General features: G+C 40.9%; 1 protein-coding gene across 3 annotated transcripts in view; it reads right to left on the minus strand.

The window, feature by feature from the left end:
• Window positions 1-15,836, minus strand: part of ern2 (endoplasmic reticulum to nucleus signaling 2) — a 77,248-nt gene that overhangs the window by 32,625 nt on the left and 28,787 nt on the right. For all 3 annotated transcript variants that reach the window (XM_080206561.1, XM_080206563.1, XM_080206562.1), the window contains 5 exons: window positions 9,926-10,040; window positions 8,103-8,136; window positions 6,376-6,448; window positions 3,544-3,616; window positions 691-813 (listed from right to left, as the gene is read on the minus strand). In XM_080206561.1, coding sequence (XP_080062687.1) covers window positions 691-813; window positions 3,544-3,616; window positions 6,376-6,448; window positions 8,103-8,136; window positions 9,926-10,040 — 418 coding nt within the window. The remainder of the gene's footprint in view (window positions 1-690; window positions 814-3,543; window positions 3,617-6,375; window positions 6,449-8,102; window positions 8,137-9,925; window positions 10,041-15,836) is intronic.

Raw genomic sequence — 15,836 nt, forward strand, 5'->3', positions numbered from 1 at the left:
CAAAGTGCTTTACAATTATTAAGTGGTTTTGAAATGTAGCTATTGCTGTAATGTAGGAAATACAGCAGCCAATTTGTGTATTGCAAGTTACGACAAATGGCAATGAAGTAACGTATTTAATCATTTGTTTTAGGTCAACAAATCACCATGACTAATATTAGAGTTGTCAATCTACTAACTATTTAAATAATAAATATTAATTTCTTCTGTAATTAAAACTGTTCTGCCAATTCATCTGGGCCAATCAAATTTGGGAAGGCCTAGGGCACTGGCTACATGAATCCAGTCTTCCAGCCAGCAGACAATGTTTTATGCGAATAGTTACTGTGTACATGATCATGATCTTAGCCATGTGAGCAGAATTACTAGGAACAAAAAATGGACCAGCCATCACATCCTTCAACTCTTTTATCCCAGATGTACAATATTTCCCAAGCCCCTCTTAACACAGGAACACACCCTTCTGAACCTACACCCTATTGAAACAGTTTCCCGTGACTTCCCTTCATACTCCTAACCTATTTTTAGTTTGTCTCTTTGGGATTTGGATCCCTCCTCAGTGAACAATTTTCTAGATCAACCTTTCAAAAATCTCTATATCTCTTTTTAAATCACTTCTTTTACAGATCAAACAACCCAGTATCTTGGATCATAACTGTAACATAGAATCAGCCTTTTGAGTGCTCTCACCTGTCCGCCCAATGTACAGGAGGGGGGAAGATGGACAGATGTTCTCCGACATATCTGTAGTCAGCGTGGTCTGCTTCTCTCCAGTTGTGGGATCCACAACAAACCATAAGTCCTGTTTCTTACCTGGTGCAAGAAAAAGAGCACCTCATTTATTTTAAAACTCACAAATGGACAGCCAAGTGCCAAAATGAAATGCTATTTTCAAAAAAAAAACTGCCATACTTAAGAACAGCTTCTTTGAGATTAACTTAGATGCTAGAAAAATAGAGAATTAACATAAACCACAGAATTGGTGCCAATAGCAGAAAGATATAATACAATAATGCAGTAAACCCATCAGTTTGCGGTGACTGAATAAACAGGATCACAAATAGCTTCTCTGAATTAATCAATGAAACTAGACAATGTTTTTGAAATGTATTTGCCCTTAAAGGAGTAGATACATGATACAAATAAGCTCCAAAAGAGTCAACGTTGTGACAACGTTTTTAAAAGGAGCTGGGTAAATCTTTGATTAATACAGATTCTAAGGATTAGTACATACAAAGATGGCCAGCAGCTCTGGAACATAATTGTTCCTGGGCTTCTGGGAGCAGGGAATTGTCATCCATGGAATGTAACAATTTACAGTTGAATAAGGTAGATTATGTTAGACTGGAATTTTACAAACAGTGCCAGAGTAGAATTGCACAAGCCGTTCACTACTTATCTGTGATTACTCACCCTTTTCTGGAGACTGAAAGAGTTGGCTCAAGTCTCTAACAATGTAAACTCTGTTTAGTCTGTTTAAAGGAATGGGTGAAGTTGGCCATTTCTCATGTTGTATTTTTTCTTCTTGCATTGTTTAGTCCCAGGAATAGAATTACCTTAAACTTTGATCTATTCATGCGCCTTCAGAGAATACATACGCAGATAGAAGCACTGACATACAGACAATAGCCCACATACACACAAAGGCATCAGCATATGGTCAGGAGCTCAGCTCCTCCCTCTACGGCTGCATCCTGAACTCTATAACCCACAGATCACGCTCAGTAAAGGCAGGCAACAACATCTCTTCCACGATCAGCCTCAACACCGGTGCTTCACAAGACTGTGTCCTCAGCCCATGACTATACTCCTTATACACCATGACTGTGTGGCCAAATTCCCCTCTAACTCGATTTTCATGTTTGCTGATGACAATGATCTCAAACAACGATGAGATGGAGTACAGGACAGAGAGAGAGAATCTAGTGAACTGGTGTGACGACAATAATCCTCAATGTCAACAAATTGAAGGAGATAGTCATCAGCTTCAGGAAGCATAGAGGAGGACATGTCCCTGTCTATATCAGTGAGGATAAAGTAGAAACGGTCGAGAGCTTTAGGTTTTTAGGTATCCAGATCACCAACTTGTCCTGGTCCCTCTATGCCGACGCTATTGTTAAGAAAGCCCACAATGCCTCTACTTTCTCAGAAAACTAAGGAAATTTGGCATGTCCGCTACGATGCTCACCAACTTTTACAGATGTAATATAGACAGCATTCTTTCTGGTTGTATCACAGCTTGGTAAGGCTCCTGCTTTGTCCAAGACCACAAGAAACTACAAAGAATTGTGAACGAAGCCAAGTCATTCAAACAAGCCTCCAATTCATTGACACAGTTTTCACTTCCTTGTGAAGGACTTCCACTGCCTTGGAAAAGCAGCCAGCATAATTAAGAACCCCATGCACCCAAACATACTGTCTTTCACCTTCTTCTGTCGGGAAATGATACAAAAGTCTGGGGAATGTACCAACTGACTCAAAAACAGCTTCTTCCGTGCTGCCATCAGACTTTTGAATGGACTTACCATACATTAAGTTGATTTTTCTCTACACCCTAGCTATGACTATATTCTGAATCCTCCCCTTCCTTCTCTACGAACAGTATGCTTTGTATAATGTGCAAGAAACAATACTTTTCATTGTATATCAATATATGTGACAATAATAAATCAAATCAAAATATGAGCGTCTGTAAACAAAACACTGTAATACTGAAGCCTTTCTAATTTTATTTGAATAAAAGGTTAGTAGAAGCAGTGCAGCTGTTCCAATGTGCTATGTCATTATTGTTAAGATGATGGCTCAAAGTTGTAATTCCTATAAAGTGTGTCCCTGAATTTGGATGTGGTGATATTGGGAGAAATAGTGAGTGGAACACAGGGTGCTGGAGAGGAACATTGGTAAACAAGTGAAAATGGCACTCAGTAGAGTGCATATCTCTGCCACAGTGTATTAACGCAATGTTATTACAAGCTTTCATTTCACCGAAGCAGCTAATCCACATCCAACAACCTGTTCTGAAAACTCTGCTCACACTTTGACAGATGTGACAAATTTCACTACCACCCCGCCCCTGCCGACGCTGAGACAATCCACAACATCCCACATAAAACAATTCACAATATTCTTCTTAAAAAATCAATTTGCCCTTTCTCCCAATGATAACAGATCTTTTAAAACACTCTAGAACCTGGGATCCATATCTTCACCAAAAACTAATCAGTTCTTCCTATCTGTGCACCAACTTTGTTTAAATCCTTCCATTCATTTTTCAGATATATTGTTTATAAACTGACTAACAATGAAGAAAATATTACCTCTGTCCACCTTCAGTAAAAATGGCAATAGTTCAGCACCAACACTCTGCTTAAGAAGCAGTCTTGCTAGAGACAGAAAGATCCACTCTCTAATTTAGGAAATGATATACGTAACCTGGGAATCCTTTATCCGAGAGGGGGAAACTTTACATATATTACAATTGCATTTCTCTTGTTATCAAAGAAACAGGGAGATAAAGAACCAGTTAATAAACAAAACCTTTACCCGTGTACAATATTCCATCAGAACTCCGACAAGGAGAGGAATGAACCAACTCCGGGATGGTAAAGGGCAGTTTCTGAAATAAGAAACGATAGTATTTGATCAAAAGCAGAGGTGTTGCACTGGCTTTCAGGCAATGTTCTTCAAAGAAATGTTTTCTAAGCTTTATGTTGGTATACTATTCAGAAGCGCAATGATAATACGCATTGCTCATACGGCAGGTTTTTTTATATTAAGGAATGGATGATATTTGTTAGTTTTCAGTTAGTCATTAAAACTAGGCTGCTCATTAGGCCTTAACACCTCGGAAAGGCACTGCCCTCTCTGCAAGCTTCCATTGCTGTCTACTTATTGTCATTCTTCACGCCTGTTTCTTTGGAATAACTTGTACTGCACTTCCACTGAAATCAAACTGAAAACAGGATCTGAAATCAGGATCTTCAACAACCAAATGCATTCCCGTTATTAGCATGACTTGGTCACTGGATACCTACAGCATTAGACAGATGGTCTTTTTCCTTTCAGTCCTATCAGATCACCCAGAGAAGATCACTAAGAATTCTAAGATGGGAGTGCTATCCTTTTAACTAAGCATAAAATACACAAAGACTATGAACAATAATTTTGAAACTGAAAATCTGTTTGGAAATAAGGTTTGAATTATGAATATTGCTGCTGTTTGTGGCTAATCCTACCAGGAGATCTGCTGTCATGATACGTCACACTCTTTATGGATAGTACAAGATATAATGGTTCCTGTGTTGCTCAGATGATAGAAGCATCTATTCATGCAGTGAAGTACTAGAGGTGGGAGGGTCAATGAGCATTTGGCAGTTTTGTTTGATTACTTTTGGGAAAGGGAATATTTTATACAGAACTTTCCCTCAGGAGATTTAATGAGAAGATCGCGTTCATTATAAGGGAGATTGTACATGTGGGTATTCATGAGTTGTGTTAGGAAATAGCGGTAGTTTTAAATAATCTATATTGGTATTTGTGGGTGTTGGGAACAAGGTATTGTTTTAAGTTTAATTTTGTGTTTCTGTGGAAGAACGGATTGAAAGTTGAGTTAGCTCATGTGAAACTAAGGTACCTGCAGTTTCATTTCAAACTGTCCCTACGTTATAATTAAAGAGTTTACAACATGAAAACAAACAGAGTTTAAAGAAAGTCTAGGATGACACTTGACAACCAGTGGCCCATTCTGAAACACATAAGTGCTTGTGCTTTAGTTGAAACCAGGTAGCTGAGTAGAAAACAGCTCTTATAGAAACTGCCAGCAAAGAGGCAGGAAAATGGAGTAAGTGGTAGAAAGTAAATCTCAGAAACTAAAGAACAGGAAGTTCTAGAAACCAGGAATTAAAGAAGTCCCAAGAAGACTGAAGACACAAGGACAAAGAGCTGGAATCTGAACAAAGCACTATTCACTGAAGTTCAGGAAAGAGACAGAGAAAGGCTCCCAGATAAAGGCAGAGCTGAAAGATGCAGACCTGGTGAAGTCAGTTAGGGAGAAGCCAGGCATGTGAAGTAATCCTAAGGCTGGTGATACCTTAATATAGTCTGTGAAGCAGTGATGTTCTACTGGTATGGCTGGATACCCAAGAGATTGGTGGAAGCTTGAATGCATGTGGCAATCCATGGCACAGGAACACTAAAAAGAGAGACTGAAATCCTGGGACTGGATCCTTGGTAAAGGTGCTGAGAGAAAGTGTTGTTGGGAGAAAATTCTGTGGCATGTTTTTTCAATAGTGGAGTTTGGAAACACTCATGCAGAAGAAGTAGTTCCAGTGAAACTAGTTCATTCACAGTGCAATAAGCATCTAGAGTGATCTGATGTGAAATCTACAGATGTTATATTGGATGCCACTTAGTTTCATACAGGGGTGTGTGGGTTGGCCGGTTGGTTTACATGGACTGCGTGCTTAAAGAGAACATTTCAGTATAAGATATATTTTGTAACTTGTGTCAGCCTTGAAAATCTACGTTCAATTGTGAAGATATAGGTGGAGTGAAGGAATATTGTGTTATAATCAGTCTTTTCATGTTTAATAAAGGTTTTATTCTTTTGTTAAAAGTTAATTGGCCATCCTGTGACTCTGTTCATCCATATTGCTAAACAAAACAAAAATTACATGGCACAGTGGCATAGTGGTTAGCACTGCTGCCTCACAGCTCCAGGGTCCCAGGTTCAATTCTGGCCTCAGGTGACTGTATAGAATTTTCATGCACTTCCTGTGTCTGCGTGGGTTTCCCCCAGATGCTCCAGCTTCCTCCTACACTCCACAGATGTGTGGGTTAGGTGGATTGGCTGTGCTAAATTGCCCTTTAATGTCAGGGGATTGGCAGGGTAAATATGTTGAATTATGGGGATAGGGCCTGAATGGGATTGTCGGTGCTGGCTTATGGGCCAAATGGTCTCCTTCTGCATTGTAGAGATTCTATGATTCTACAGAGTCTATCAGACCAGGTTCCTTACTGTCCTAAAGTTTCAGCTGGGATTGTAACTATGGGTAGAATCTCTAAAAACTGCAAATGAAGTGTGAAGGATTTGTTTTATGTTGAATGATCTCTTCTTATTCTAACCTTTTTTTTTGATTATGTTTTACGTAAAGTTTAAAACAAGAAATAAAGACAACAGCATTGGTGCTCCTGTATATTAACGTACAATCATATGAAGTTTGAACCTATCAATTAAAAGATTGGAGCAGCTTATTATCAATGGCTAACAATAATCTTGTGGATATAATACAGCAGACAAAGAGGAGATGTGTAGCTCAACAATATATTCAGGACTGAAACTCATTTTTGAGCTTAATGAAATGTTCTGCAACTTACCATTAGCCCCTCTTTAGTTGTCCCTCCCATGACATATAGGCTGCCATCATTTGGATCTGGAAGGAATGCTGGCCTACAATCAGAACAGAAACAATTTGTGTAAACCAGGCACTAAACAGACACCACAAAAGAAGAACAGCCTGACTGAGTAACTCAAACAAACAAGCAAAAGGCAATAACTTAGTTTAATTTGGTCCAATAAGATCATAAGAAATAGGTGTAGATCATTTGACCCATTGAGCGTGCTTCACCATTCAATGAGACCACGGCTGATCTGACGGTGGCCTTTCTTACCTGTCACCCTTAAACTTTAATTCCCTTGTCAATAAAAAAATCTAACTCATCCTTGAAATTACTCAATGACCCAGCCTCTACTATTCTCTGGAAGAGAATTCCAAAAGCTAAACCAATGAATTAATTAGCAACTCCCTCAGGATTTATAAGGCAATCTGAATCCCTCACTGGACCTACCTGTCTCACATCATTCTCTTTTTCCTCTCTTTTTTTTCCATCACAAACACAAGTTTTATGGATCGAATGATCCATTTCCATGTGATAAGATGCTGCGGTTTTAAAGCAACTGCACCACTGTAATATTGCAACCAGTGAACTGGCAGACACACTAGTTTGAAAATACAAGTGAAAACGTCTCTGACGCTTAATACTAATTTCAATAAATCACACTGAAAAATGGCTGTTTTTCTGATGGTTAATCCTCAGTGTTGCCAAGATTAGGTGACTGCTTCCATCATCTGACTATTCAAAGGTATTACATCAGACTGTCACACGTGGAAGCTGTACTCAAGTGTGTTCTATTTCATACCTTATATTTTGGGAGACAAAGTTTTAAAGATTACAAATTACACAAAGGGCCATCCGGAACAACTGGAAATTATTATACAACTGGAAGTAGAAAGCACATAGGCAACAAAAGAAAAATCAATATTAAGAGGCATTCACCTGTAAGCCAAGTCCATCATCCATCGTGTTCTCACATTTTGAGGTGGGGGCAAAAGTCACCACAAAAGGACAAACAGTGGTTCATTATTGGGGACTGGGGAAAATCACACATATGTATCACCATAGAAAGGCCATGAATGGACCTAGAAACACTAATGGTCTAAAGGTCTACAAAAACTGCAGGGACAAAGCAAAAACAAATTTGACACCAATGAGAAACAGGGTCCCTGAATGAGGGCAGGGAGACCAAAAAGGACTTCTATAGAAAGGCTGGGACAAGGGGAAAGGTCAAGGGATTCAAAGGTCAAATATGAGTAATCCTTAAATTGGCAGGAGGGGCAGATAACTATCATTGTGACCAAAAGCCGATTGATATATTTTTGAGGTATGAGTGGTCTCCTTTTCCTAGTGAATGAGGATTTTTGATCGTAAAATTAAATGTGTGTTTGAATGCCTAATGTATTTTTGATTGACTCAAATTTCATACTTAACCCATCGGCATGGCTCTTTGCAAACACTCAACAATTCCCCACACCCAATACTTATATGCAAGGCACGAAACTTTCCATCATGCACAAAGTCAATAATTGATGTTTTCACAGTAAGTAGTCTCACAACACCAGGTTAAAGTCCAACAGGTAATTTTGGTAGCACAAGCTTTCGAAGCACTGCCTCTTCATCAGGTGAGTCAGTTGTTTTCATAGCATAACACTTCAAGCCTGAATTCTGCAGAAATTTTCAGAATAGAAATGATGACAGAAACTTACTCAGCTAGGTAGACTGGAACCTGAATGATTGGATCTGAAAAATAAATTATGGACACAAATCAATACTGTTTGAGAAAAGTAACAGTGCTTAATACAGAACCATTCTCCTACCTCATACTGAAAACTTAGCTGAAACTTGCAGCCACTTTATATCTATTCAAGCAGTCCAGGGATTTTTCTTTCAATCTTTTGGGATAATTGACTCGATAAGATAGAGAATTTGCACTCGCACCAAACGTGTTACAGCACTGGATTACCAAGTTGTTGAAATAGACTTATTATGGCAGAGGAGGCGGCCATTCAGTTCATCATGTCCATGCTGGTTTTCTGAAGACCATCCCAGTCTGCCCCATTCCCCCATTCTATACTTTCAGCATTGAAAAGTTATTTCTTTCAAGTGTCTATCCAACCTTGTTTTGAAATCATTGATCGTCTCTGCTTCTATCACCCTCAAAGGCTGTTAGTTCCAGGTCATTATTATTTGCTGGTAAGAAAAAAGCTCTTTTTTATATTCTCCTGGATCCCTTGTCCAAAACCTTAAGTAAGTGCCCTTTAGTACTTGTATGATTACCTATTGGGAATGAATGGCTTTACTTTGTTGACTTTATCTAACATAATTTGTCATAATCTTATATAAAGATTCTATGATTCCACATACTCAGATACTAACGATACTGCAGTTAATGTGTAGAACTCACAGGCCATCTGAACAGAGAAACCACTTCATGTCAGTTCGCACCAATGATGACTGACTACTGATTATTTCAATTAAATATTTTCTAATTATTTAAAACTTGTCATGTTTGCACTGTTATCTAGAGGGGGTTTTGATTAGGTTTGCTTTGTCATGTTGTTTCTAGCACCACACCAGTCCTCAGTCAAGGCATTGCAACCCACATGAAAGGCAGCATAATGCCTTACCTAGTCTTAAATTTGCCTGCTTTAAAAGGAATGACTTCACCACCTTCTTCACATGGCTCAAACGAGATTGGAGACTCGTTGGGTGCGGAACGAATGGAGAAAAAAAATCCATATGTTATTAATACACCTGCATGTTTCCTATTCTATAATTAAGAATATTCTGAATCGAAAGATCACGAGAATTGTGGTCATTGCAGCAGCTGGAAGATTATTTACAGCCAGCAAAGAAATCATATACTACAGCAAAGCCTGAGTGAAACCCACAGTACCTTCACTAACATTAGTTTCTTCAGTAGTGTTGTCACCAAGTGCAAATAATAAGTTTTCTTGCAGTAGCTATTAGGCCAATGAGTCGAGTGAAAGTTCAATGTGCACCTTGATAGACACATGAATAGGAGGCGAAGAGAGGGATAGAAACTGCGTGTTAGCACAGGCTTGGTGGGCTGAATGGCCTGTTTCTGTGCTGCATTGTTCTTTGATAGCCAGCTTTTAGCTTGTGCTGGCCTAGACCCACAAGGTGCAATCTGGATTATCTATTCCAATGCTTCAGTACAGGGAAAATTCAAATGTTAATTCTGCATCATATCATTACACACTACCAATTGTTTGTTTGCTCTCACTATACTACCCAAACATATAGCCTAACTCCAACTTGAAAAAGCAGTCTCACTGCAAATATCTTTAACCCTGAATTGCAGGCAGGTTTGCTAAGTCTAGTATTTCTCTTAAAGTCCTGGCATCGTATTGGGTTGACAGCTTTAGGAAGCAGGATAGCAGTGAAGAAAGATTGCCATCAATTAGTTATATCCTAGTTAAACTCAGTAAGTTATCCTCAACACATTGGAGATTTTCTTTTGTTATCTATGCAGAAAACTCTCATTGGCAAATTGTTTTTGTCTTACCTTCCTTCAAGGTCCATTTGATTTCCCCAGTCCGTTTACTGACAGCATGTAGGTTCCCATCGAGCGTGGATACAAAGAGCAGTGTTTCTGGGAGAGTCACTGTACTGGCAGCACACTGTTGAAACAAAAAGGATATTTGCTGTCAAATTTTAGGAGGAAAATAAATCAAAATACAAATCCATCCACATCCATCTATGACGACTGATGATTTTTCTCCCTAAGTAGGGGACACCAAGGGCAATTGCAGCATCTTTAATTTTCAGTGCAGCTTCTAATACAGACTTAGCACATACTGAACTCAAACATTCTGACTTAGCTGTCATTGGCTCTGTGCCCCATTAACAAAGAACAAAGAACAACCCAGCATAGGAAACAGGCCCTTTGGCCCAATGAGCCCACGCCGCCGCATCTTCCTACACCTACCCTGCCCTGTGTGTATGTGAGTGGAACCCCTAATGTAGCCAGATTCAGGGGAGAATAGTGTCAATTTGGTACACCAATCAGCCTAAGAGCACATCTTTGGGGTGTGGGAGGAAACCGGAGCGCCCGGAGGAAACCCACGCAACCACAGGGAGAATGCGCAAACTCCCACAGACACACGCCCAAATCCATGTATCTGCACAGCTAGCAGTGATAGTCACTGAGCTGTTGCAGTGCCCGTCTGCTGGTCCAGGATTAAGCACACACAACGACACGACGTACTAGGCCACTCCCGGAACCTCCAAGAGCAGCCCACGCACGACCCACCGTGTGCATGCCCCTCGTTTGACAACAAGGTGGACCGACCCTGTGGAATAAAAAGACAAAACGTTAACATGTAATACTACATTTCCGGTGTTGTCCCGAGGCTCTGACCCTATTTAATACCCTCTACTATAACCCTCCATCCTTGTTTCGCTCATGTGTCTATCTAAGTAAACCTTAAAACAAGTCCAACGTGCCTGCCTCCACCACCCTACTCGGTAGCGCGTTCCATATTCCCATGACCCTCTGCGTGAAAAACCTTCCTCTCATATCCAAATTATACTTCTCCCCCCTCACCCTTAGATCGTGACCTCTCGTAATTGTCCCCAATCTAGGGAAAAGCCTACCACTGTTGACTCTATCTATTCCCTTCAGTATTTTATATACCTCTATCATATCCCCCCCTTAATCTCCGTCTTTCTAAGGAGAAGAGCCCCAGTTTCTCCAACCTTTCCTCGTAACTCAGTCCTTCCATGCCAGGCAACATCCTGGTAAACCTCCTCTGCACCCTCTCCAGGGTCTCCACGTCCTTCCGGTAGTAAGGTGACCAGAACTGGACGCAGTACTCCAAATGCGGTCTAACCAACGTTCTGTACAACTGAAGCATTAGATGGCAGCTCTTATACTCTATACCCCTTCCTATAAAGGCTAGCATTCCATAAGCTTTCTTTACAACCTTCTCTACTTGTGTCGACACCTTCAGAGACTTGTGCACCTGCACTCCCAGGTCCCTCTGTATCTCTATACTCTTAATCGGTCTACCTTTTATCACATAACTCCTCCCTGCATTATTCCTTCCAAAATGCATCACCTCGCATTTGTCAGGATTAAATTCCATCTGCCATCTATCTGCCCAATATACCAACCTATCTATATCCTGCTGTGTCACCTGACAGTCCTCCTCGGTATCTGCCAATCCTGCCGTCTTGGTGTCATCTGCAAACTTGCTGATCACACCACATACGCCCTCTTCCAAGTCGTTTATATATACTACGAAGAGGAGAGGTCCCAGTACTGAGCCCTATGGCACACCACTGCTGACTGGCCTCCAGCCAGAAAAGGTCCCCTCGACAACTACTCTCTGTCTCCTATTGCCCAGCCAGTTTTCGATCCACCTAGCTACCTGTCCTTGTATCCCATGTGCCTTAACCTTTTCTACCAGCCTACTGTGAGGGACTTTGTCAAATGCCTTACTGAAATCCATATAGATGGCATCAACAGCTCGCCCATCGTCAACCGTTTTTGTCACCTCCTCAAAAAATTCTACCAGATTTGTAAGGCAAGACCTCCCCCGAACAAAGCCATGTTGCGTATCCCTAATCAGATCGCAACGCTCCAAATGCTCATACATCCTATCCCTAAGAATTTTTTCCAATAATTTTCCTACCACCGATGTCAAACTCACTGGTCTATAATTACCAGGGTTATCCCTACTACCCTTTTTAAATAGCGGTACCACATTAGCTACCCTCCAGTCTTCTGGGACCTCACCTGTGTCCAAAGAAGAGACAAAGATTTGCGTCAGAGGCCCAGCAATTTCATCTTTCACCTCCCTAAGCAGCCTGGGACAAATACCATCAGGCCCTGGAGCTTTATCCATTTTTATGCTACCTAAAAACTTTAGCACTTCCTCCCTCATAATGGATATTTCCTTCCACTGATCTAAAGCTCCCTCCAAGACACTACACGACACCAAACCCCTCTCCTTCGTGAATACCGACGCAAAGTATTCATTCAGGATCTCCCCCATTCCCTCAGTCTCGATACATAGCTCCCCTCCTTTGTCCCTAAGAGGACCAATTTTCCCTCTAACCACTCTCTTGCTCCTAATATAAGAGTAAAATGCTTTCGGATTTTCCTTAATCCTATCAGCCAAAGCTATTTCATGCCCTCTTTTCACCCTTCTAGCTCCCCTTTTTAGCTCCCTCCTACTCTGTCTATATTCCTCCAGTGCACTCTCCGTTCCCAGTTGTTTCGACCTAACATATGCCTCCCTCTTCTTCCTGACCGAGTCTTCAATACCCCCTGTAATCCACGGCTCTCTAATCCTGCCTTTCCCATCCTTCCTCTTTACTGGCACATGCCTTTCCTGCAACATTTTCAGTTTGCCCTTAAAAGCCTCCCACTTACCAACCGTGGACTCTCAATAAGTTCAACTCTCAATATTTATTGTCTAATGCAGCTCCTAACTGTTAGGCAATCAAATGTCCTGAAATAGTCAAGATTGCTAAAAGTGCAAAATCATGTCCATTAAAAAAACTAAAGACATAGCTTCTTCTTTATACATTCCTGATCATGGTTGTGCTGCCAGGAGAGACACTGATTCCTAGCCAGGCACATCTCTTCTGGGAAAGAAAAGTGAGTTAGAGATCACCAATCAACTCAGTGGCTAAAGAATTAGGGTTAGCAAAGGTCAGAATGCAGAACACTTGCCCATGCCCTGGTCTGGGAACAGTACAAAGCTGGGCAATAGGAGAAAGTAGTCAATTGTAAAATCATTATTTCAGCATTATTTCACTAAGGTGGTAAAACTTCTACACTGATTGCTCGGCCAGGTGCAATCCGGATTAGCACTGTAATAACCTCATCAAGGCCAGTCTTTTGGTACAACAATGCTTTATTGAAATAGTAGACCACGGTCATGGCTTACAATAATTCAAACCAGTGCTCTGGACCTACAATACCCCAATACAAGCTGGCATGATAGCTGCCTCACAGTGCCAGGAACCCGGGTTTGATTCTGGCTTGCATGACTGTGTGTGTGTCTGGAGTTTGCACATTCTCTCTGCATCTGCATGGGTTTCCTCCAGGTGCTCCAGTTTCCTCCCACAGTCCAAAGATGTGCAGGTTACGTGAAGTGGTCATGCTAAATTGCCTCTGGATGTGTAGGTTATGGAGGATTAGTCGAGCAAAATGCTCCGTTGGAGTGTTGGTGCAGACTCAATGGACCGAATGTGCTCCTTCTGCAATGCACGGATTCCATAAAAAGAATGACTGGATGCTTTTCAACAGATTGCAGAATCTTGCTGTCATCACATTCATATTCAGGTACGAGCTGTTTCGCATTTTTAACGAAATGTTAAGAATGCTCACTTATGCTGCAGCATAATTATGTGACAGCCACTCATCTGCTGGTGTGCCACCTAAATGACTAAACATTCTATAAGCCAGGATAACAAGTATGAGGGCATCAATCAACTGGGATTGTAGCACCAAAAGGGAAAATGCTGGAAAATCTCAGCAGGTCTGGCAGCATCTGTAAGGAGAGAGAAGAGCTGATGTTGAGTCTAGATTACCCTTTGTCAATGTAGCAATATGTTTGTCCTGCAGCACAACGTGTGGAATTCAATTTAACACAGAACTAGGTATGTGGAGATAGATCACTTCACAGAAAATAAAAGACTAGAGGATCTCCATTTTAATTTATTATTCCATTGTGTCTCAAGCTACTCAGAAAACCTTAAAATGACTGACTAATCAGACCACAAATTCCACTGTGGTTTACAGGAGGAAAAAAAATTATAACGATCTAGATTTTTAAAGTAGTGCTATTTTCTGTCTGTTCAGCACCAATACACCATCCTTATATTTTCTAATTGAACCACAATACACTCCAAAGTTACAAACAAAACTGCTAAACTAAGATAGGATAGATTTCTAGTTAAAAGTTGTAGAGTTTGTCTCAACCTATGTCATTCAGCCTTTGGTTATTAGTTTGGCTTAAAATAATTTTTACTCATCCCTTTTCCCCTCCCTTGTTTCATGAAACTCATCAACTTCTTGCAGTTTTAGGGCAGCACCTCTGGTGCTTTGTGCAAGTGGGCATTTCAACGTATAAGTTTCGACAGCAAGTACTGACAAGATATCAACAGAAGCACACTGCAAGCAATCTGATTCAACACTCAGCAAGCAATGCAGCTCCTAGTTTTAGTGCAGTAATCATTCCTGTATCCAACTGCTGTCCACAAAATGCAGGCCAAACCCAACCTGGCTAATTACTGCTTCATCAATCTATGCCCCATCATCAAAGTGATAGAAGGAGTCAATGAGAATGTTATCAAGTGGCACTTACTCAGCAATAACCTGCTCACTGGCATTCAATTTGGCTTCCATCAGGGCCACTCAGCTCCTGAACTCATAGTCTTGGTCCAAACATCATCAAAAGAGATGAATTCTAAAGTTGAGATGAGAGTGACTGCCCTTGACCGCAAGGCAGAATTTGACTTGAGTGTGGCATCAAGGAGCCCCAGTAAAACTGAAGTAGATGTAAATTAAGGGGAAAACTTCCACTGGTTGAAGTCATACCTAATAAAAGGTGGTTGTGGTTGCTGGAGGTCAATAATTTCAACTCCAAGAGATTGTTGCAGCAGTTCCTCAGGGTCATGTACTGGGCTCCACCACCTTTAGCTGCTTCAGTGACTTTCCTTCCATTGTAAGATGAGATGTAGTGATGTTCACTGACTATTGCACAATATTCAGCACCATTCAAGAAGTAGTCCGTGCCCACATTCAGCAAGATTAGGCCAACATCCAGGCTTGGGCTAATAAGTGTTACTTGCCAATTAAGTACTGGCAATGACCATCCCCAGCAGGAGAGATCTAATCATCGCCCCTTAACATTCAATGGCATTATTATCACTGAATCCCTCACTATCAATATCCTGGCATTACCTTTGACTATAAATTGAACTGGACAAGCCTTGTTAACGCTGTGGCTACAAGAGCAGATATGTTTTATGGAGATTAAATAGGACCAAGGATACAAAAGGAGGCTCTACTGGTCCTACAACAGTTGAACAAAGTGCTGATTTAACTGTACCACCATCTATCAGGATGCTGACACAGCAACAGGTTATGACACACCTTCTGTGGGGTTATTTATTCTAACGTCTACAAATTCAATGCGCTATGATTAATTGCAGGGCGATTTCATTAATTATAAACTTGTGCAAATGGGCCTTTTCAAGCTCTAATACAAGAATGCAGAAGAACATAAGAACATAAGAAATAGGAGCAGGAGTAGGCCATCTGGCCCCTCGAGCCTGCCCCGCCATTCAATAAGATCATGGCTGATCTGTCGTGGCTCAGTTCCACATTCCCGCCCTCTCCCCATAACCCTTAATCCCCTTGCCTATCAAAAACCCATCAACCCGCATCTTAAAAATAT

The sequence above is a fragment of the Carcharhinus amblyrhynchos genome, chromosome 18 (genome assembly GCF_965287045.1).
Source record: "Carcharhinus amblyrhynchos chromosome 18, sCarAmb.v2.hapA, whole genome shotgun sequence".
Classification (NCBI taxonomy): domain Eukaryota; kingdom Metazoa; phylum Chordata; class Chondrichthyes; order Carcharhiniformes; family Carcharhinidae; genus Carcharhinus; species Carcharhinus amblyrhynchos.